This window comes from Saccopteryx leptura, chromosome 7, assembly GCF_036850995.1.
Source record: "Saccopteryx leptura isolate mSacLep1 chromosome 7, mSacLep1_pri_phased_curated, whole genome shotgun sequence".
Classification (NCBI taxonomy): domain Eukaryota; kingdom Metazoa; phylum Chordata; class Mammalia; order Chiroptera; family Emballonuridae; genus Saccopteryx; species Saccopteryx leptura.
In genome coordinates this window covers 85,368,064-85,391,478 of record NC_089509.1, presented here as the reverse complement: position 1 = coordinate 85,391,478, position 23,415 = coordinate 85,368,064, and the positions used below count along the sequence as shown (strand labels likewise).

The following is a 23,415-nucleotide window of genomic DNA, read 5'->3' as shown; positions in this document are numbered from 1 at the left end:
GCAGGCTTTGAAAGCCCAGTTTCTATTTGCTAAATAAACTTGGCTCGCCTTAAATTCCTCTGTGTACAGTTATTAATACAATCCACTTTGACAGCATTTAATTAAAGTGCTTTTCTCTATTAAATTCATTAGAAGCCCCCCCCCCTCCACCCCACCCCCAGCGTATAACTGCTTTCCAGATGCTGAGTGGCAGGGACCTATGAGCCTCACTTTAAATAACTTCTCATTTCTCTTTGTAAAGTGTTTATTACATTCAATTTAGAAACTGTTAAATATGGCTTAGAAGGAGAGTCAGATTCCAGGACATGTTCCCCATCCCTTCAGCAATTTCTTAAAAAACAAACAAACGTTAGTTTAGCTCATCTGAAGATACATTTATTATCTGCATATGTTTTCTTCTATTTTGTCAACACTCCTAGGCATTTAATCGAGGAGGTAATAAAGATATGGTTTCCATATTGGGGAATTGGCATTAGTTAAGCAGGTACTTGGCTTGAATAACTGCCTGCAGATTCAGGAAGAGTAACCCTAACAGTCCAGTATTAATAGATTATTGGCAGTTTAATGTCTTGGCACCTACTTAGCCCATGAAGTGTAATAACCAGGAAGATGTCTGATATGAAAACAGTCGATAGCATTTTTAATCAAAACCTTTCAGTTAATTGCTGGTTGACCTTAGAGGTTTCCTTAGGCAATGCCATCTTTAGAGTAGACCACAAGGACCATACAGATTTGTAGAGTTTCTTTGGAGCTGATTATTTAATACCCATCGCTGCAGTATACGTGGTAAATTTTGCCTTTTCCATGTCTACCAAATGAACTGTCTTTTTGGCAGCGCTTTTCACAAATATTCCCGCTACCAGTTCCACTTTGAAAATATCTCATTAAATCTGTTCCCGTCTCAGAAATAGAAAGTTGAGATCTTGAGGGAACACATGATCAAGTGTTTTAATATGATAATTGAGTTTTGATAGAATTCTTTGCTCAGTCTGGAATTATCATTCCAACAGAGACCCTGACAAAGCTAAAAACTATACCCTCAGTAAGGGTAATTTTACAATGCCTTAAAAGCACTGTATCATAGAACAAAAAATGTTCTTTAATACCAAAATGCTATTTGGTCTCTGTAAGCATAAATAAGATGGCTTATATTTAGCATCTAGATTTTCTATACTTCTATGATTTATTTAGTTTTAGTTGAATATTTCTAAAAACAAATTTTGATGAAATCTAACTATGCTACAAAGGCAGGCAGGCAGGAAGCGGCAAAAGCAGGTTCTGGCCCTCACTTGAAACCCTTTGCTTTACTTACTCTGGATTGGATGGTGTTGGAACTACAGAGGTTGATTCAAAGTGGGGGCAAAGATACATGCTTTGAAGTAACTTAGTTGCCTTTCTTTTTCTTTCTTCGCACATGGGTTAATATCATTCATTCGACTCCAAGAATAATCATCTCGGCATTTAATATGTGTCTTGGAAAGAACCTGCAGTGCTTTCCGTAGCGTTAGGGACATAGGCAACGGTCTCGTTCTTCCACGGTTCAGCTGAGGAGCATTACTTCTCAGGCTTTTACATCGGATGCATTTTTAAGCCAGTGCGTTTAGTCCTGATACAGTCCCTCTGTTTTAAAGGTTCCCTTCCATTGTCTTATGTGGATTTGCTCACTGTTACTTGTTGTTTTGATGTTTTGCTTCCAACAGCTTTTCTCCTCATAGGAATTGTCTGCTGTAAGCCTTTTGAGTTCTCTCGATGGCAGAAATACACTGCTCACAAAAATTAGGGAATATTTTATTGCTTCATATTAATTTTGAAATATCCGCTAATTTTTGTGAGCAGTATATTTCTGCAGATTGGGGAGGGGAGAGTGAAGCAAACTGATAATATATGTCAGTTTTTACCCCTGAGAACAGTAATACCTTAAATGTGTGTGTCTAAATGTCTGTGATTTTCAATTAGATAATTTGGGGGGGAATTAAAAAAAAACTGCATGAATCACTATAGGCTATTACTAGGCTATTCAAAGTATGTGTGTGAACCTAATAAGTTATTGCAAACTATTGTGATTCAGCTCTTTTTGGTAGTAAGTGTATTTTTTAATGAGTGCCTATTTGAACTTATCACTGTTTTTATCTCCTTAGCGCAATTAGTCATGTTCTAAATTTTCAGGAGATTTTTGATTTGCATAATATGGCTATTATCAGTACAGAACTATTCTGGACACTTGAGTGTAAATTTTTCTTTTCTTTTTTTTTTTTTTTTTTTTTTCATTTTTCTGAAGCTGGAAACAGGGAGAGACAGTCAGACAGACTCCCGCATGCGCCCGACCGGGATCCACCCGGCACGCCCACCAGGGGGCGACGCTCTGCCCATCCTGGGCGTCGCCATGTTGCGACCAGAGCCACTCTAGCGCCTAGGGCAGAGGCCACAGAGCCATCCCCAGCGCCCGGGCCATCTTTGCTCCAGTGGAGCCTTGGCTGCAGGAGGGGAAGAGAGAGACAGAGAGGAAAGCGCGGTGGAGGGGTGGAGAAGCAAATGGGCGCTTCTCCTATGTGCCCTGGCCGGGAATCGAACCCGGGTCCTCCGCACGCTAGGCCGACGCTCTACCGCTGAGCCAACCGGCCAGGGCTTGAGTGTAAATTTTAAGTTTACAATATTCATTCAAAGCACAGCACTTGACCCTGTTCTTAGTGCTGAGTGTGTAGAGATGAATGTGACCCAGTGCCACCCCTAGGGAGCACACAGATTTGTGGTGAGACAAGTATAGGGATGGGCGACTATAATACAGCATCTAAGTAAGGAAGAAAAGCACACAAGAGGGGCACAGAGACCCTAGCGGGCAGGATGGCCTAGGAGGCTTCCAGGAAGTCTTGCTGCTGAGGGTCGCTTCCAGAATTCCTCATTAGAGAGTTTTCCAGATGAAGGGGACAGCAGAGGCACAGGCACAGAGGCAGAGGGTGAAACAGCAGGCGGGAGTGGCTCCGGTTTTGCAGTCAGAGCACAGCCTGAAAGGTAGGGCTCGAGGAGCAAGGACAGGGCAGTGGCACAGCTGCAGTCAGGTCATGCAGCCTTCCTGGAAGCCCAAGAGGCCTTGGCCCATCTTAAGGCCACTGAAGGCCTTTGGAAAGATGCTGGGCTGGCCATGGCAAGAGACCTCTTGGGAGGAAGTCATAGTAATTCAGGCAGGAAATTATAAAGGTCTGAATAACAGCAGTGGGAGTCTATATGGAGAGGGAAAAGTTAACCCAAGAACTGTTTAAAAGGAATAATCAGCAGCACAGGGATTGACTAGATGTGGACGTTCGGATGAGGAGAAGGAGTCAGCGAGAACTCCAGTCCTGACTAGGGCAACCTGGAGGAGGGGGTCTTGGGACACCAATCAGAATGTTAATGATTAATTCCCTGCTAGTGTCATTTGTAAGTCTATTTGGTTTGTACTGAATTTTCAGCTATTAAATTAAATCCACCTGTAAGCACATTCACAGTTGGAAGTTTAATGATATATGGCAACGGAAGATGATGTGACTTTGGGTGGTGGGCACACTGCAATATACAGATCATGTGTCATAGAAATGTCCCCTTGAAACCTATATAATACTATTAATGAATGTCACCTCAATAAATTAATAAAAAAAAGAGTAAGAAAGTATAATGACTTGAGAGTTCTAGTGTCCAAGGACAACCTACACAGGGTAAGCAAACACTGTGCTTAGAAAAGCCCAGGCGACATGGTGTGGAGACAGGCTGGACCTGCTCTGTGAATCTGCATAGATAAGGATGCAACATGCAGGCCTCATGGGAGCGTAGTGGTTCATTTGTAGCTCGGAGACTCGAAGAATCTTTTTTTTTTTATAAATTTTTATTAATTTTAATGGGGTGACATCAATAAATCAGGGTATGTATGTTCAAAGAAAACATGTCCAGATTATCTTGTCATTCAATTATGTAGCATACCCATCACCCAAAGTCAGATTGTCCTCTGTCACCTTCTATCTAGTTCTCTTTGTGCCCCTCCCCCTCCCGTTCCCCTCTCGCTCCCTCTCCTCCCCACCCCCCTCTCCGGTAACCATGACATTCTTGTCCATGTCTCTTAGTCTTGTTTTTATGTCCTACCAATGTATGGAATCATGCAGTTCTTAGTTTTTTCTGATTTACATATTTCACTCCGTATAATGTTATCAAGATCCAACCATTTTGTTGTAAATGATCCAATGTCATCATTTCTTATGGCTGAGTAGTATTCCATAGTGTATAGGTGCCACATCTTCTTTATCGAAGAATCTTTTGTGTGGGAAAAGGAATTGCCAATCCTGTTACTTTGCACCAGGGAATTAGGAACTGAGAATTTCTCTTCCCTGTGACCATTCTTGGGACCTTGGGACGACATTCATTGTCTTGAGGAACCCACAGTCTAAATAAAAGTGCCTGGCCCTGTCTGCTTTCTCTCTCACTTGGGGTGCTTGCCATGGAGTTTAGAAGCAAAGGTTTCCCCATATCTGGTTTCATGTAGTAAGATATTAATGTAGAGGATGTAAACTTAGTATCCTCACAATAAATTAAAGATGGCTAAGAATTTAAAAGAATACGTTAGAATTATCCTTTGGGAAGTTTTACCTCATATTACTTAACTTTTCCATATTCTTTTTCCTGGAGAGACAATAATACTGAGGAAGCCAGTTTCTAGTGAAATTAAATGAAATTGGAAACTAAAGGCTGAGCTTGATAAGCTCGCATTTGACACCTTTTCATGGCGAAGCGACAGGAACCTTTGCTGCCCTCCTCAGAGATCAGTGGCCTCTACCTCCCAGTCTGAGGAGAAAACCCTTTGATCATTTGACTTTGTTTACCCAGTTTGGACTTTAGGTTATAATACACCATAATGTGTCAGTGGTGTGGTCCTGCTAGATATTTTGTCTTTTGCCAGAGTGGTTGATTATAATGCCCTGCTTAAGATTTGCTTTCTATAAAAGGGATATTTGTACTTTTATGTGTTTGATTCACGCAGTGCAGGTTTCTCAAGTCCTGTTATTAAGTGGTTACCTCCAGAAAGCAAAAAATACACTGACGTAGTATTGGTGAACAGCTAATATTTTCACCGACCATAACTGTCAGATTGTTCTGACTTCGAAGTGCCCCAACTGTTAAAAATTAAACAGCAAGTGTGGCCTATCATGAGCCTCTAAATAACCCCAGGTGAAGACTCAAACACATGGGTTACCTTCTTCCTTCTTTTCCTGCCCCAAGTATAGAATTTAATCCAGACACCCTTTCTTCTTAAATAATTTATATCCTCTGCTTTAAGAAACTGGAAAACAACATAATGCCCGTATCACTGGCGCTGTCACAATTAAGGGGATTTTTAATCTTAAACTGACTCCCGGCTGAGTTCTGTGAGAAAGTCTCTTTCTTCTTTGTGCTAGCAAGTTTTGATGAAATTGGGTCTTTGCCTTTTAAAAGTGGGTTTAACATTTCACGTTAATAATGGTATTCTAATTTTTCTAACTTCTTTGTCTTCACTCTTAACTCTATCTTGAAGCATTAAATAGTATCTCTGTCATGTTTAGTGTTATTTTTACATTTTTAATTAGAAGCTATTTATTCACACTAAGGTGAATTTGTGTTCAAAACTTAAATTTAAATGGAACATATTTTTGATTTTTATTAATCATTATTTACCAGCTAAACAGCAGTAAAGGCGTGTTTGTTACATGTTAGACTCTGGGGTTTGTAATTTTGCAACCAGAGCAATTTTATGTCTTCCTTTTCCCCTTTGAAGAATAAATGCAACAGTATCCATCTACATTTTGAGATTAGTTGGTTGTTATTTTTAAGAAACAACTAAATCCAACAGAAAATAAAGTGCCTAGTAATATTATTTAATTAATTATAGAAATTTGACCACTGAGTCAAATTATATAATCTGTGTGTAAATAAGGAGCAGTAATGCCTTATTTTTATTTCAATGAAGTTTATATAATTTATTGAGGTTCTGTGACTTAAAGTATACACAGTCTCCCTTGCCCCGTATTATTCTTTCTAGGTCATTCTTCACCAAATTGGTATTTTCAAGTTATTATTTTTGTCACTGGATTTATAAATACTAAAAAATTTGGAAGTGGTTTGAATTCTGTCTCTAGTGCTTTATATTAGGAATCATTATTTAAATCTTCATTGACACAGTTCTTGGCTGGCTACATGATGTCTGTTCTTATAAAAATGTATCTATTCCCTACTTTCATTTAACTTAACATGTTTTCACTTAACAGGAATCAAAATTCTGCTCTGATTAAACTTATTGGATATAATTTATTCATCTGAAGAAATCCCTGTATTCTTTTCTTTTAACCTTGCCTTGAATCTGTTTTTTTAAAAATCAAATTTTAGAACTCACTAGGTCATGTGTCACTGGCATTCATTGTTGTTTTCATTTGGGTCACTTTTTTACTGTGCTTGATAATTATTTAGCCAACTGGATTAAATGTTTAAGAATTCTAATGGAACATTCTTATCATGAACCCTTTCCACATCATTCTCTCTGGGCCTTTTGATATTGATGTGGTATTATGAAATTTCAGGTTGGTGCTTTTAATACATTATGAATTCAATTGGCTGGTATCCTAACCTTTAACCCTCTTCATTTAGTCACCCTGGTTATCTTTAACTTGAACTAGACTTTCTTCTTGCATTCATGCTGGTGCAAAAGCCACTCTTTTCTTGATTATACCAATGAAACAAGTCATGCATTTGTTTAAAAATCAGAATTCCAGAGGTAACTATCAGCCTTCCTCATGCCCATGATATTTCTTACTCATTTTACATGAATACAGTCTTTAAATATACCTTATTGTTACTTGTACCTTAATTCTGCTCTTGAAAAGATAAGCCTTCTCTGTGGATTTTCTGGCTAAGCTTTCTGCTTTTTGTTTTTAAGTGAGAGGAGAGAAGATAGTGAGACAGACTTTCACATGTGCCAGGACTGGGACCACCTGGCAACCCCCATCTGGGGCCAATGCTCATATCAATGGAGCTATTTTTAGCCACCTGAGGCTGATGCTCCAATGAGCCTTCCACAGCACCCAGGGGCAATGCGCAAACAAATCGAGCCACTGGCTGCGGAAGGGAAAGAGGGAGAAAGGGGGGAGAGAAGCTGATGATTGATTCTCCTGTTTGCCCTGACTGGGGATCGATTCTGGCACTTCCGCACACCAAACCGACACTCTATCCACTGAGCAAACCAGGCAGGGCAAGTGTTCTATTTTGAGAAGACATTGTAAAGGGTGGTGGAGGTGTATGTAAACAGGAAGGGTATGAATGCTCATAGCTGTTAGGTAAATGGAATTGGAGTGAGTGGAATGGGAGATGGTTTCTTTTAGGCAGAAGGGTATATAGTTGTGGCCTGGACCATCCTGAAGAGTCTGCCCCTCCTGAATCGTCTCATGGATTCATGGATTCTTTGTGTCCTGTTTGTAGAATGGTTTTGGTCCTGCTATCAATGATGCTGATGCAGGGAAAGGTGTAATTGCCATTAGATTCAATGCTTTACCTCTCTTACATTTTATCAAAAGAGATAATGGTGTTTTTAGGTTACAGGGTGTCTATTTGATTGAGAAACAGTTGTTCGTCTTGACTCTGCTTAATTCACTGTCTGTCAGCTCATCTCCTTATATTGCAGAAGCGGCTTCCCTCGCTACTACCTCCATAATTGGGCCACTCCCAATACATAGATTAATGACTGCAACCCTATTTTTTTTTTACCCAAACCATACCAAAGTTGTTGGCATCAGTAATTCTCAGTTTGTTACCAAAGAGGAAATGATATAAGCTGAAAGGCTGTTTTAAGAACTATGTTTCCTCTAACACCCAAGTTTATTCTAACAGATTATTGTGTCACAGTGTTTTTATGCTTTTATCTTTGTCCAAAGTGTTTATTTTGAGAACCAATTATTAAACTGCATTAAAAACTTACACGATGTCCTAATACCATCTTGGTTACAATTTAAAGGAAACTCAGACTAAGGCTGGATAAAATTGAACACATATTTTCATGTCAGACTTCCTACCATTTTGCTTATTTGTATTGATTTCTCTTGACATGGTCTTCTTTTATTGAGCACTGCTTTTTTGTTTTTTTCTTATTCTCTCTTTCCTTTTTAAATTTCTTTTAAAAGTCCCTTTTCTATAGCTGTATGTGCTAAGAGCAATTGTAAAAGGAGACCAACTTATATTAAACCTGCCTGGAGTCAAAATGTAATCTAACACCTGTAGTCTGCAATTTGTCACCACTTCGTGGGGACTTTTTTTTAATAACAGATTTCCTGAGTTTTGACCTTAGGATACTATATACTAATAATAAAAAAAAATAGCAACAAAACTAAACCATGGTTTTTAATAAGTCTTATAATGTTAGGATGTACAATTACAACTGTAAGAGCCAACTCAAGTAAGACTTGAAGTTAGAAATAGTGCTGAGTTGTGTTTCTTGGAGAATGTTTGGCTTGTGAAAATGTATTTGAGTGATAAAGTCAAGAGGCCAGGCATTATGCATTACATTTCTCTTATACTCAGACCTTCCTAGGTGACTTGGCTTGGATAAGGATGTTTTAATCTGTGGGGTTAAAATCAATTGCATGTCACACAGACATGCAAGTAGAAAAGGAAGGAATATATTAATAACTTCTCCAGGTAATATTCTTCTTTGATACTATAGCAAAACTGCACAAGTGATTTCTTAAAGGATAGTTGCAAAATCTAAAATCATATTGATGAACTTTGTATACTTTTTTACTTTCTAACTTATTCATTTGCTTTGCACTTTGAATGGGTCTTTCATTTATTCATGATATAATATCATGCATTGGTAATTTGGAAAATATTGATATACTGAGTTATGTAGATCTCCTAAATGTTTACACATTTCATTAGATGATATATTGAAACATTGTTAAATCACCACCAATACCATCAGGAAAGTTTTAAGATTTGGGGAGCTGTAAAGTTTATCATGGCAGCTACAAATTTTCCAAAATTAAATTTTTGCTTGAAATGTCCAGTTTTCTTGTTGGCAACAAATACTAGCAGATATTTTCCTTGAGGTGACAGCCTTACTTCATTTTTAAGAAAATGCATGCCTTGTACCTAAGTCTGAATAACCATGGTTTATCTGTTGCTCCTTCAACTGAAGCTGCTCTTTATGGCAAAGGCAGCCAGCTCAGCGCCTAACTCAAACATGTGCTCTTTCCCTGACCGCCATCTTACATCTTCTTACACCAACAAAAGTGCTTTATATGTGCATCCCACTTCCTCACACTGAATATTAAAAAGATACACTCAAAGACTGAAATTTAATATCATTAATAATATATTACTACTTGATCAAGGACCTTCTTAAACAAATGTGGCATTTTCCTGTGTGTGTGGCAGTGAAGACTGACTGGAACTAGAGTGTGGTTCACTGCTGTGGTCTTGGCTTATGCTAACAGGCCACAGGGTGCCCATCACTGCTGTGCGCCTTCAGTGTAAGTTTCAGCGTGATCACAAAGGCAGTAAAAATAGTTTTGATGCCCTGGACCTCTTAATGGAGTACCAGGCTCTCCCCTGGGTTCTATGGACCATATTTTGAGAACCACTGATAAATTTTGTCTTCCTAGGAGGATCCTAGGCTGTGCATAGAGAAGGTATTGCTTCCAGTAGGACCATGACTGTGAGATATAATTTCATGTGACAGATGCTTAAGAGGCCACTCCCATGTGCTAGGTGCCATGTTAAAGATCAAAGATATATGTAGTATATGAGCAAAAAAATAAGAGGACTTATTAGTGGACATCCCTATTTGTAGATCTGTAGATCTTTGCTGTGAAAAGGACAGACAGATCTCTGAATTTGTTGATGATTCATAACTGATAGAGAAATGCATGAGGCAATATACTACTGATTCTTAAAAATCCTCCTATCATTTTTATTGATAGTTACTACTAAGGAAAACCTTACTTATGACAAGAACTCTGCTAAGAACTTAGCATGCATTATCTTGCTCAATCCTCATACCACTACACGGAAGATGCTACAGAATGACAAACACTGGCTCTGAGAAAGGAGCTCTCCTAATTAGACTCACAGCTGTGCTTTTGGGGGTAAGGATTGGATTCAAAACCAGGACTTTGTAGCTCCAAAACTCTTGCTCATAACTTCTATACAGTGTCATCTTATGAGTAGTGCAATGCCCTGGAATTTTTTTTTAACACAAAAAATGGTTTAAAAAAATTATTTGCTCTCATATACTCAGTCAGTGCAAGTTTCTATAAAAAGGAATAGTAACAGAAAAGTAAGTTGTACAGAACAAGAATAACTGGTCTGAAAGTAGAGAGAATATGGAATTAATTTAGTACAGCAGAACGAAGATGAACTGAACACTTCCTGGTGCTGGGCATGTGGTGTGCCAATGTGTAGCTCAAAGCCCAGTAGTTGAGATAGATATATAGTATCTACATTCATTATTAACCATTAATGCTAAGTTCTCCCTATTGAATTTTTGAGCCAAAATTAATAGTCTTAAATAATGACCTTGAAAAAAAAAGGGGGAGAATATTAGGGTGTAGAACTAGGATGTTGAAACTTAGGGCAAATATCTCAGTTAGATGTTATTTTACATATATAGTATAATTTTAAAATAGAAGACTGTATTAATTCACTTATTTAACAAAGTCTAATTGAGTTATGCACAGGGCCTTTCAATGATTTGTTTCTATTGTCTGTTAAATATCTTCCTTTTGGAACTTTTGGTAGAAGAATGCTTTCCTCTTTGGGGTCAACTATTTTATATTTTCTTGTCATTGATGAGGATTGAACAAGTCCAAGTAATTCTGAAATTTATTCAAAATAAATGCAGACGAAAAAGTCATCTTGCTTGTGTTCACATCTCCTGTTGATTTGCATCACCACTGAGGACGTGGAGCTCTGGGGTGAGACTCATCTCTGGATGAGGCTCGTTCTACAGGGGTGAAAGCAGCTACCCAGGCAACTTTTGTTTTACCCTCTTCCCACACTGGGTCAGACACCCTCTACAGTCACCTCCTTAATAATTTCTTATTTTCTCTCTCTATAAAAGGACCACAAAGTCTCAGTTTATTATAAGTAATCCATTTCACCCCATAATGATACAGTGAATTATATACTTTCCTCAACTTAATCATTCAAGATCTTACTTCCTTTCCTGCAGGCAAAAACTGTTATATTTTACACATGGCTCCCAGCTGGTTTCCATTGAGACCTTCAAAATGTATTTGAATACTGAGAGGTTTAAGAAGAGCTGCTTTATCTTTCTTAGTCTGTTTTGTCATGGTACCATTTTGTCCTTGTGTTTTCAAAATGTTCAGTTTTGAAGGCAGAGAAACAACATGTCCATATTTATAATCGTGTTTGTCACTGGCCAAGAAAGTTTGGGGTTTGATCTTACAGTTGATGTCTCTTCTGAATATATTTATAACTGTTCTTTCTTTGTCACATCTCCATGTTCATTTGTGTACAGGCACATCATATTTTAGCCCCAAGATATTTCAGCAAATAAGTAAGAAGGAACTTAGATTTAACTTTCTATTTGTTTATGTCCTACCCATAACTTATTCATCAGCATTTAATTGCTGGACCTAGGACTCCTTATCTTAAAGCTTTGTAAATTAGTGGGTTCAGTTATTATAGGCATTCCATAAATATTTGATAAATGGATACGTTTTTTCATTCTTTTAACCCAAGGTTGATTGTTTTAAACATAATTCATTTAAGTCATGCTAAGCATGTCTGATGAAGAGGGTGGCCATCAGCTGGAGGTAAACTAAACCATTCTCTTGAGGAGAGAAAATGCTAGTGCATCCTCTGGTTGTCTTTATGATAGTATTACTATTTATGAAACTCCATGGATAGCCCAGTAGTATAGTATAAGCTGAGTTTTATTAAATATGTGGATATATTTATATGAATAGTTCTCTTCTCTCTAGTAGCGGTGTCAGTTTCAAGTCCTATTATATTTTTAGCTAGGTCAGATTATGGTTGCATTTCATTGTGAGGCTGTTCCATCCCCTCACCATAGCACGCCAAGGCCCTGGCGACCTCACCGCTGTCATTGCTGTCTATCGTGGGGCTGTCCAGTGCTGCTCTCTGTGATAGTGGAAATGTACTCTGTCCTCTTGGTCCAATATGGTATTGCGCAATGTGCTTATCAAGCACCTTAAACATATAACAGAGGAACTGAGTTTTTTTCTTTTTTGGTTTCAGTTAATTTAAATCTAGATGTAAATAGACATATGTGGCTAGTAGCTGCTGTACTGGGTGGCAAAGCTCTAACATGCGGTTTTTCAAAAATACGGACTATATTCCTACCTCCTGGTCCTTTTGTTTGCTGTCTCCTTTGTCCGAATGCCCTTCTTCATGGGCTGGCCTCTTCCTATAGGCTTAGTGCTTCCTCCTGAGGGAGACTTCCTTGAGTCACTGTATCTAAAATAACTTCTTTTTCCCCCAAGTCTCCTCCTGATCCATTGCTTTATTTTTGCTTATAGTATTTATTACTACTTGGTATTTTATTTACGATCTGTCACCTGTGCTCTAGAGACTGTTTAATTTTTCTATGTAATCTTGCTCATAGAATGCAGGAGAACATGATGTTTAAGGGCATAGAATTTAAAAGTAGACAGATATGTTTTAGAATCCCAGTTCTGCCACTTAGAAGCCATGCACACCTCCCCCCTCCCCCAAATTATCTAAACTCTCTGAACTCCAATTTTGTCATCATAAAATGAGAGGAAAATACCTCCAGGGTTATTGTGAAAATAAAGTAAATTAAAATATATTTATAGCATTTAGGATAGGTTTTGGGCTCATCATAAGCTTTACTGAGAATGCTACCACCTACTATTAACATGATCATGGTTGTTGTTATTATTAAAGCTACTTAGAAATTTCAGTGCTATTAACCCTAGTTGTTGCATTGAAAAGTCAACAATAACACTGTTTACAAGTGTTCCTTTTTTAAACAGAATATAGAAATGATTTTAAAACCCTGTAGAATTTTAAAATTCTAGAAAATGGTATATAAAAATAAAGTGTTTGAGGGAAAATGGCATGGAGCAATAATGTCTGAAACAATGTTGTGGTAGACCTATATTTACTGCCTGTCTTGCTTGCAGTGGGAACATGACTTGGCATGAAGAGTAAAATATTAAGAGATGTTGTGAATAGAAACACATTTTTGCAATTAAGTCACGTACAAGGTCAAATCGGCAAAGATAGGACCAGTTTCAAAAATACTTTCTTAAGTAATAAAATTTGTTCAAAAGTGTAGCATCACACACACAAAAAAATAGTCAACAATATGGGAAAGAGTTTTTTAAATAAGCCATTGAAAACTCTCTTTGTAGAAATGATCAGAAATGAATTTTTCAGTAGATTAATTTAAGTCAATTGTGATGAAGAAAAATCCAAACCAAAATAGATCTAGAATGAATTATCAGGCTTCAGTTTACAAATGTCAAGAGTAAGGGACAGATGGCTATCTTCACAGAATGATGTGGTCTGTCCTATGGGAACACCACGGGAAAGATGGTGGACCGCAGGAAGAGTACAAGGTCAACCACTGGGCCCATTTTGAATAAGGGAATATAGGATAAGGCTGGAACGTCTGCACTTGGGCAGTTTTACCTAAATATCTGGGAAGATGCTTCATGAAACTTAATTTAAAAATCCCAGAAATCAATAATCTGGGTGTGTGAAGAACTTGTTAGGAAAGAGCATATCTCTGTTCAGTTGGCAAGGTATTCTCTATCTTGTTGAAATAATTGAAAAACTTTGTAATTTAAAAAAAAAAATCAATCAGCCAGACATTTATGACTGAACGATCAAGTGAGCCGAGGAGCAGGAGGGCTGAGAGCTCCATCCATCAGGAACCGGTGACATAGCCTTGAACTTGAGTTACTGGGGCACTGGCTTAGGCCACAGACCAAACTCGACTGACTCTGATGAACAAGGAATTTTGCACGTCTCTGAGAAAATAAGATAGAAAAACTAAAATTCAATGAAATGGAAGTTCGGAAAACTATCTGATGAAGAGGCTTAAAGAATTGACGTTATTTAGTCAAGATGTGAGAAAGTGAGGAAAAGTTCCTGCCGTTTGAATGGGATGATTTTAAGACAGGGCTTGGATTGATGTCCCCGTCTTAGAAAGAGCATCTTGTAAGCATTAGGCTCTGCTCCACTGTGTTCAGAGTCCTTAAACCATTATAAGAAAGCACTATGCGACATTAAGAAGAATTCCTTGATTTGTCATAATAAGCTACTGCAACTGGCTAGTGAGGAAGTTTATGCAGTTCTTTTTACTAAAAATTATCCAGAAATAATAAACAACTCTCTACCTGGAGTAATTAGAACACTGCAAGGGAAGAAGATAATTGGGAAAGATAACTCAGGGAATCTTTTCATCTCAGGTCTTATGCATGTTGCGGTGGAAAGGGTAAGGATATAGGCTAAGAAAGGGTAACCAGAAAACCTCAGGCAGGCCCTTTTGGTGACTTGTAAGACAGTATCACCTCAGAGCTGCTCATTTTGATATTCTCTATTTTAACGACTCATTTCCTTATCTGTTCAAAGATGCTGGAAATATGACTTCACCTTGTTCATGTAAATAATGCCGTGCTGCCCAACTTCTATAGGATTTTGTCTGACCGGAAGCAAGATACTTCACTGTGTAGGCGATTTCTGCTGCTGTTACTTTCCTGAGAAACTTCTTTTTCTTCTGTGATGGGATTCCATTGCTCCTTGGACACCTACTTTCTCAGACCGACAGCTCCCTGTGTTTTTAATTTCCATTTTAAATAGGTTTCTTAAGGGGCTCCATGTTTTCAGGGTGTTCTTGATCCAAAGAACACCTTCATGCGGAGCTGGGAGGATTATAGACATGAATCCTGTGTGCCATTCTTAGGACGTCCTGGCACAGAGTACGCGTGCAGTGAGTGGAGCTACTGTTACTCTTGTTTCTCTGGTTCAAGTGTGGCTCTTGTGTGCATGTGTTACTATTGCCAGGTTCTAATGAAGCAGGGGAGGTGACACAAGCCCACTGGTTGGCCTTAAGGAGAAGCACAGACCCTGTCATGAAGAAAGATTATAGTAACTTCCAAGTAGAGTTTTGGAAAATCTCTTTAAATCTAACCAGTGCACCATGGAAAACCCCTAAAGAACCAATCCAATTATTTAATTAAATGGAACCCTTAAGCTGACTTTTACTACAGAAGGCAAGCATAATTTAGAAAATGGGGCATTTTAATTCTCTTTTGTTTTCTAATTAATGCAATTTCTCTGATCAGGGGCGGAAGTGCTCATGCTTGAGTACATGATCTTTGAGTATGTATATTCCATACATGACTTGAGTCTCTCTTTTTCACCAGAAACCTCAACCCTCACCTGTTGGCACAGAGGTTCATTTATCACAATGCTCAGGCTGCCCAGAGTCTGGTCTCAAAGCTGCCGGGAGCAGTGTAGCCCTCCATGCGACGGCTTTTCCTGCTGGCCGTAATTAGGAGGTGGAAATAATGGAGCTCTCACTTTTGTGCTGATGCCAGCTCACCACGGCAGACCACACGAGTTACTTTTAGTTGAAAGTGATAAAGAAAATGCCAAGAACGTTCGTTTTAATTGGTCAACATCACATGGACCTTTGATGCACTGTTTTATGGTCCTCTGTTTCAGATTTCCTCTTGTTACCGGTTGTCAGCTTATTACAAGATATTCTTATTTGCATTTTATTATCCTTTCTATTATTATTTTGATTGTCACTTGATTATCTACCATTATTTGAAAAGTTTCATTCTCTTTTATTTATCATTATCTGGGGTAACATTTTCATCTGCTCTAATATTTATTAAAATCTCCATACAAGACTAGTATTTTTACATTGCTGAGAAGTTATTTTTTCATTAGGTGGTCCCCAAGACTAGGATAGATGGCAGAACATTTTTTTCTTAAGTGCTTGCATTGATGTTGATGTCTTATACCTAAATAAAAACGGGTGATCTGGGTAGTGCGGTGGTGATTGTGACGGTGATAGGAATAGTGAGATCCGTGATTCTTCAGTGTAACTGGACATGTTTTCTCCTGCACTGATTGGACCGATTTCCCCTTGAACTCTGGAAAATACGTCATTTGTCACTCCATCATGAAAAAAGATAGTACAAAATAGGAGAGAATGGTGCGAGGAGAAATGTGTGTATTTTTAAAAAGGAAACTCACTGTCCTTAAAGGTCTTGGGATTGGGATGATTCAAGCAATTAGACATAATCTGAGTAGAAGAAATGTGGTCTTTGCCTCAGGAGCAGACGGAAAGCTTGTTAGTGGGGCTGTCATGTTTGCCTCTTAGTTACAGAGTGTTGCTGCTGCTGCCGTGAGGTGAGAGCAGCAGCTGAGCTTCCCCTGGGGACCTGCTCCCTCTGCGTCCCGGCAGCCCTGCGTCTCACGAAGCCCTTCCCGCACGGGCTGAGGGCACAGGCACGGCCTTCTGGCGCTCTCCTCTGTCGCCTTCCTTCTTTTGTCAGATTGAAGAAGTTCATAAGTAAATATTAAAATGAGAAATTATTTTGTGCAGAGAGATGTTATAAAGATCAAGAATAAGCTTGCCTAACTAGAAGTTGTTTTTTTTTAAACAATAAGTGGGGGGGTAGGTAGGAATAAAAGAGAAATTTGGATAAATTACAACATATTAAGGATGAAAACACAGAAAAGATTAATAGTTTATAGTGATATTGAGAATGTCCATCTATATGAGTATAAAACAGTCATTTAAAATTTCTAATTTAATAAAAAAGTTTTACCTTTAATTTGGTAGCTTTTATTTAAAAAATATATTCAAGGATCAAAATCAGAGCTAAAAGAAAATAAAGAAAAGTTTTTAATTTTAAGAAGGATTGATTTTCTGGCTCAAATATCAACTATTACTCTAAGAGTAATTATGAGGCTGATGATAACAGTGCCTCATTTATTGGATGTTTGCCCTAAACCTGAAGTGGACACACTGTGGCCCCTGGGCCAAGTTCAGTTTGCCACCCGTTTTTATGAATAAAGTTTTATCGGAACATAGCTATGTTTATTTGTGTATGCATTACTTATGACTTTTTTATGCCATAAAGACAGAGTTGAGTCATTTAACAGGGACTCTATGGCCTGAAAAGCCTAAAGTGTTTACTATCTGGCCCTTTAGTGAGAAAGTTTGTTAACCTCTGATTTAAGGTAAGCACTGTTCTTTACATACATTATGTCATTTAATTCTTACAACATCCCCAGGGAGTTAGTGCTGTATCCTTATTTTATGGATAATGAAATTGAGTCTTAAAGATGTTTAGTGTCTTGCACAAGGACACCAGCTAAGTGGAAGCATCTGGACTATGAGTGGTGATGGTAGAGCCCGCACTTTCCCTCTGGGTCTAGTTTCTTTGTCATCGCCTCTCAGAGAGGTGACAGGCATATCATGCCACTGAACAGCCAGGAAGATGTTGGACCCAGGTTGCTTGAATTCAAAGGACCTTGGCCAATATGACAAACTTGTTTCTGTGTTCAGAACATAACTATTAGCAAACATTATTATTATTAACCTCTTGCTTTGGTAGATATGATTCTAAATCTCCAGTAACGCTCTCAAGTTTTCTGAAGATCTGAATTTACAAATGAGCATAGCCTGACTCCAATGCTGGATAGACAATACATATTTCAGAGGATGATAGCTTTGGAAAGGTCAAGTCGTGAGTCACATGTTAATTTTTTTTTTTTTTTTTTTTAAATTATCAGGTCCTTCATAGACAGCAGTCTCAGCCTACCAAGGAGAGTTCCCCTCCCAGGGAAGAAGCTCCTCCCCCACCTCCTCCAGCTGAAGACAGTTGTGCCAAAAAGCCCCGGTCTCGCACGAAGATCTCCCTGGAAGCCCTGGGGATCCTCCAAAGTTTTATTCACGATGTGGGCCTGTACCCGGACCAGGAAGCCATTCACACCCTTTCTGCGCAGCTGGATCTCCCCAAACACACCATCATCAAGTTCTTCCAGAACCAACGGTACCACGTGAAACACCACGGGAAACTCAAGGAGCACCTGGGCTCCGCGGTGGACGTGGCCGAGTACAAGGACGAGGAGCTGCTGACCGAGTCGGAGGAGAACGACAGCGAGGAGGGCTCGGAGGAGATGTACAAAGTGGAGGCCGAGGAGGAAAGCGCGGAGAAGAGCAAGGCGGCGCCTGCTGAAATCGACCAGAGATAATGTGAACTCCTGCCACGCAGAGCAATACATCGGTCCAAGGATTTTCTGGTTTAGTTTCTTTAAGAAAAATGTTTTGTTTTGTTTTGCTTTATTTTATTTTTGTCTTTTTTTTTTTTTTGGTCTGTTTTTCATACCTTTTTAGACATTTCTTTGTTGCACAGGATATTCGTGTAGACTAAATAAGTTCAGTATTTCCGAATCAGATGTCGCCTTGGCAAAGACACTAACGTGTTACACTTTTACAATTGACTGGACCATAGTAATTATAATCACAGGAGACTCTGCCTTCATTATTCTTGCACTTATGGAAGAGACATCAGGCAAGTTCCAGGATGGAAAGACCTACGAAATAAATGAAGGAAGCTACAAGTGTGTGTGTATATGTATATGTATATATCTATATATTTACATATATATATTAAAATTGCATGGGACAGAACTTTACAATCTGAAAGAATAGACTGTGAAATGAGTTCTTAAAGAAGAGACTTGTTTATGTATTAAAAAAAAAAACCACTTCACAGTGAGTCGCTTTGGCTTTTTGATAAACTTTGGCCTGCTCTCAGGGTGGGGTGACTATTTTTGAATTCCTATTTATTTTCTGTGTTTGTCCCTGATTTTTTTTTTTTTTAATTCTGTAGCTTCCTATCTGGCAGCTTGATGGGTAATTTTTGAGGTATGTATTTAACAAAATAAATCAACACTGCCAAAAATTAAAAAAAAAAAAGAAGAAAGTAAAATGAAAAAAAAAATCAGGGCACCTTAAATGATACAAGTTAAATTACTCTTAAAGACACAATGCACACTTAAAATGACTCGGTACGTTCCGTTATTCTACTTGTCATTACTTTAGTGAACAGATGTATTTCTGTGGAATTCCAAATGAGTAAGACTGAAATTCAGTACAGAGAAAACTTGTACATTAGTGCAGTCTTGATAAAATGATATTTTGATGTTGGACATATGGAATTCATAGAATGAGCCACATTTTGTTGTGAAATTTATTTACCTGCTCGTGGCTTCAAATCTTAAAATTAATAAGCCTGCTCATTTAAAAGTTATTTGTTGCTGTTTTCTTTTGTTGTTGTTGTTGTTGTTTTTTAATAGAAAATAGTTCTATGTAAAGTTAAGTTAGAGAAGAAGTTGCTGCCCAGTTAAAGGGGCTCCCTCTCAAATAAATCTCCCTCCTTCCGTCTCCCAGAAGACGTTTTTCATTCTGTTTCACTTTGGGCTTCCTCTTCTTTATACGCATTCCATCCACCTGACCAAACGTTTTCAGTCCCTGCTCTCACAAGCCCCATCCTTTCCCTCCCGTGTGGCAGCCCTAACAAGAACCCATTTTTGAATCATTATGCAGCTCCAGGCAATAGAGTAAGTGAAGCAGTTGCAGTGGAATCGCCTACTCGTCACCAACGGAAATGTTTTCCCAGTTACCTACATAGCAATGACCTTATAGAGAGCAGAACTAATGCTGACTGGCTGTTTAGTGGGATGAGCGTTAAAGCTGCGTTCTACTATAGTTCTCCCGACGTCCTTTAGCTTTCTATCAGAAATACCAGTAGCATTACTTTTCACTTGTACTTGTAGTAATTGCAAAAGGAGACCTCACCTTCAGGACTGGCCTGGTGAACCTAATCCATGCTTCAGTGTGGCCGTCAAATAGTCCCACATGGTTGGATTTTTTTTTTTTTTTTTTTTTTTTTTTTTGAGATGCGCTCTCATGCAACCTTGTCAAAGACCTCATGCAATATCACTTTGAAAGTTATTTTCTGTTTACTACACAAACATTGTAATATAACTGTTAATACTATTTATATATTTGAAAGGTATAAAAGGTAGGAGTTAAAAAAAAAACCTCTATGTGTAGATATTAACTCAGAACTTACAATATACAGGGAGAAGACATGTTGCAATACAAGCTAATTCTAGCTGCTCAGTAACCTCTGGAGTTTTTAAAGGGACATTTTCCTGTACTTTTTCAAATAATGATGTTTAAAAAAGTATCTTGACACGAGCATCATATACCTTTGCAAAAGGATGGTTGTTTGCAGTTCAGCCCCGGGCCCAGCCCTCCTCCTTCTGTAGTATGCTGCAGCTTTAATCAGAAAGTTCGTGGTTGCGGCTTCCTGGTCTCCGAGTTACTCTTTCCAAATTGTCTTCTTACACTGTTGCTGAAGGTCACTCTGTACACGTCATGGAAATTGATTTTGCCAAGCTCTTACAAGGTGGCTCATCTATCGATGGCATCTGCATTTGGTATCTTTTACACTTCAACCAAAAATTTATTAGGTATTTTTCAATGCTAAGTCTTGCCTTTTATTTTTTAATTTCACTGCCAAGTTTGCAGTGGTTCTAAGTGAATCTGTGGGCATTTTAGCCTGTGGTCTTGCCAGATCTTTGCGAATTACAATGCATATATGTCTATTTATTCAATATCTGTCATATAATATCTATTTGGAAAAAGAAACTTTCTCTTGTAGTGCCTCTTGACAAAGCACAATTTCCCGCCTTTTTTTTTTTTTTTTTTTTTGTGAAATGAAAAACAAATTGTGTTTTATTGCGGTATCAACAATGTGAATAAGGATTAACATATTGTAAATGTTCTTTTTTCCATGTAAATCAACTATCTTTGTTATCACTAAGTGATAATTAATTTTTAACTTATGTGCATTGTTAGGCTGTTAGAACTTTTTGGTTGTTAAAATAAAACGCATTCAATAAATATGACGTTGTTTGTCAAGTATTTTATTGGGCTTTGCCTTCTTTTCCAGTTCCGTTCATATAGAGTGAGACCTGGTGAGTGGAAGAAAAATCCGTTCCCTTATTTTACAAATAAAGACAGCGGTGCTCTAAGTTACAGATGTTGGAGTCCTGTGCGACGCATGGATTTAATTGTACACGTGAATGTGTGTTCATCTCTGTGTGTCTGTAAACGCATGCGTGCTCACATCCTGGAGCTGGCAACCAGGAGAGTCATTTATCCAAATGTTTTATCATATACAAGCAAACCTCAAATGTATAAAGCTATATTTATGGCTTGCTTCTTTATTTTTGTAGTTAGTATTTTCTGTTTATAATTAAAAAACCACAAATGACTGCGTGTCAGGAAACTTTTGGAGCACATATGTCCATGGTTAATGGACATAATAAAAGTCTTTTATATTTAGAGCTGGGGTAACATAATGTGTGCATAGAGGAATGCCGGAGGGATTAATGTATCTGAGAAATGTGTGAAAATGATTTTTTAGAAAGTGCTTACAATGGAAAAAATTGCTCAAAAGACTCAAGTTAATAAGGAAGAAGCAAGTGCTTAGCGTCAGAACTGGCAAGGAGAAAGTCAATTAAAAAGTGATTTTGTTTTCTTTTTATATTGTAAATTGTCTTTCCTGTGCTGCTTTTCTAGTTCCTTTTTTTTTTAATTTGGTAGATAGACAGATGTGATTTTCCCCTTTCTTCCTCAATTTCACTTGCCTTTTTTTCCATGGACCATGTGCACATCTTAAGGACAGTTTGTGGAAACAGTGTTTGCAGAAAGGAAGACAGCCCCAGAATGCAGAGCACGGAAGGCTATTAAAGAAAAATGGAAGGCTTTGAAAAAAAACAAAAAATCAGGGTGAAGCATATGACTTGTGCAAATGTAAATGAGTCTGTGTTTGGGATAAAGACATGGAGCGAAGCGTGTGTGAGATGATCTGACTTTTAACACAAATAGCTTCCACATGCATGAGTTTGTGTTTTTAAGGGTCAGACGTCATCAGTGGTGACAAACTCAGAAGTGGGAGGCTCTGCTCACAGACGGGTGGGCTTCTGCCTGGAAAGCGGTCTCTGTGCTACCACTTCTGTTTCTAAGAAAGCAAAGTAAGAGGCTTCTTGACCATACATTGTCACATTATGGCATCTCAGAGCCATCACTCCATGGGTTGAGTTTTTATCCCTTTTTTCTTTTTTTATAGAGGATATATTTTCCTTCACACTTATTTCCCTTTCTGAAGAGTTTGAAACAGATTTAAAAGGCCCCATATATTTTTTTTCTAAGGGGAAATCATGGCATAATCAGACAGTAAACATTTAGTAAACATGTATTCTATGCCCGATAATTTGCTAGGAACTGAGGTGACAAGGAAAAATATATGGCTTGATGCTCTTCCCTGACAAAGCTTACCACTTGCTGGGAAGGTACACTGTAAATGCAGGAAAGGTGAACTAGCCACACAACGGTTGTCTCCAGCCAGAGACTTCCTTGTCTAGTGAGTAGTGAAAACAGACATGTGCTATGAATTTAAAGAAGGAAATTATAATTTGTGAGCTAGAATGGTCTTGAAAAGTTGATCACTTAGAAATGGCTGCATATAATAAAAAAAAGATACTAACTGATAATGACCCAGGCAAGGTAAGAGTTTACCGGTTTCTTACATAAAAGAAATCACCTGAGGTAAGCTGGCTTTGTGAAATTGTCAGGGACTCATACTCCCTTGCAGCTTCCACCTCCACATTCCCCTATATTCCTGTGTTCCCTCTTCCTCCATCCAAGATGATTGCTGGAGCTCCTGCCGTCATACCCACCATCCAGGCACCAGGACGGAAGGAGGAGTAAAGAATGGCATACTTCCTTTCTTTTATGGAGACTTCTTCCATCCCCTTCCCTAAATGCAAGGGGGACTGGTAATTGTTTCTAGCTTTTCCATGAATTCCAGGGAGGTGGTTATTTGATGGGCAACTAACAGCCTCTGCCAGGGTAGGAATCAAGAAGGGTGTTGAAAATAATAGATAAGAAGAGAATAAGTGGAAAGGCACACTTACTCTGCTGCAACTCCTAGTACCTTGTATCTCTTCCTCCTGCCTACCCTGAGTTCTTTTCCTGGCTAAGTTTAAGAGTTAGTCCAAGCACCACTTCTGCCAGGACGCCCTTCCTGATCGGCTCTGCCAGTGTGGTTATAAATACTTCTGTGCTCGCTCACACAGTACCCGGTGTAGTCTACCATCCCGGACTGTAACAGGATTTAGGGCATATTGCTGTGGACGCTCCGTGGGAAGGTGGGAAGTCTTTCCTTGCATGTGTCCTTGCAGAGGACAGGGGTGGGCCGGTGAAGGGGTGTAGGCGCTGTGGGGGTCGGGGTGACTGTCTCCTCTGGATGAGCATGT

The 23,415-nt window shown here is 38.6% G+C and overlaps 1 protein-coding gene across 3 annotated transcripts in view; it reads left to right on the top strand.

The window, feature by feature from the left end:
* SATB2 (SATB homeobox 2) overlaps positions 1-20,979 on the top strand; it is a 194,886-nt gene extending 173,907 nt beyond the window's left edge. For all 3 annotated transcript variants that reach the window (XM_066345909.1, XM_066345910.1, XM_066345908.1), the window contains one exon: positions 17,812-20,979. In XM_066345909.1, the coding sequence (XP_066202006.1) occupies positions 17,812-18,273 (462 nt within the window). In that variant the 3' untranslated portion in view covers positions 18,274-20,979. The remainder of the gene's footprint in view (positions 1-17,811) is intronic.
* Positions 20,980-23,415: the final 2,436 nt, after the last annotated feature.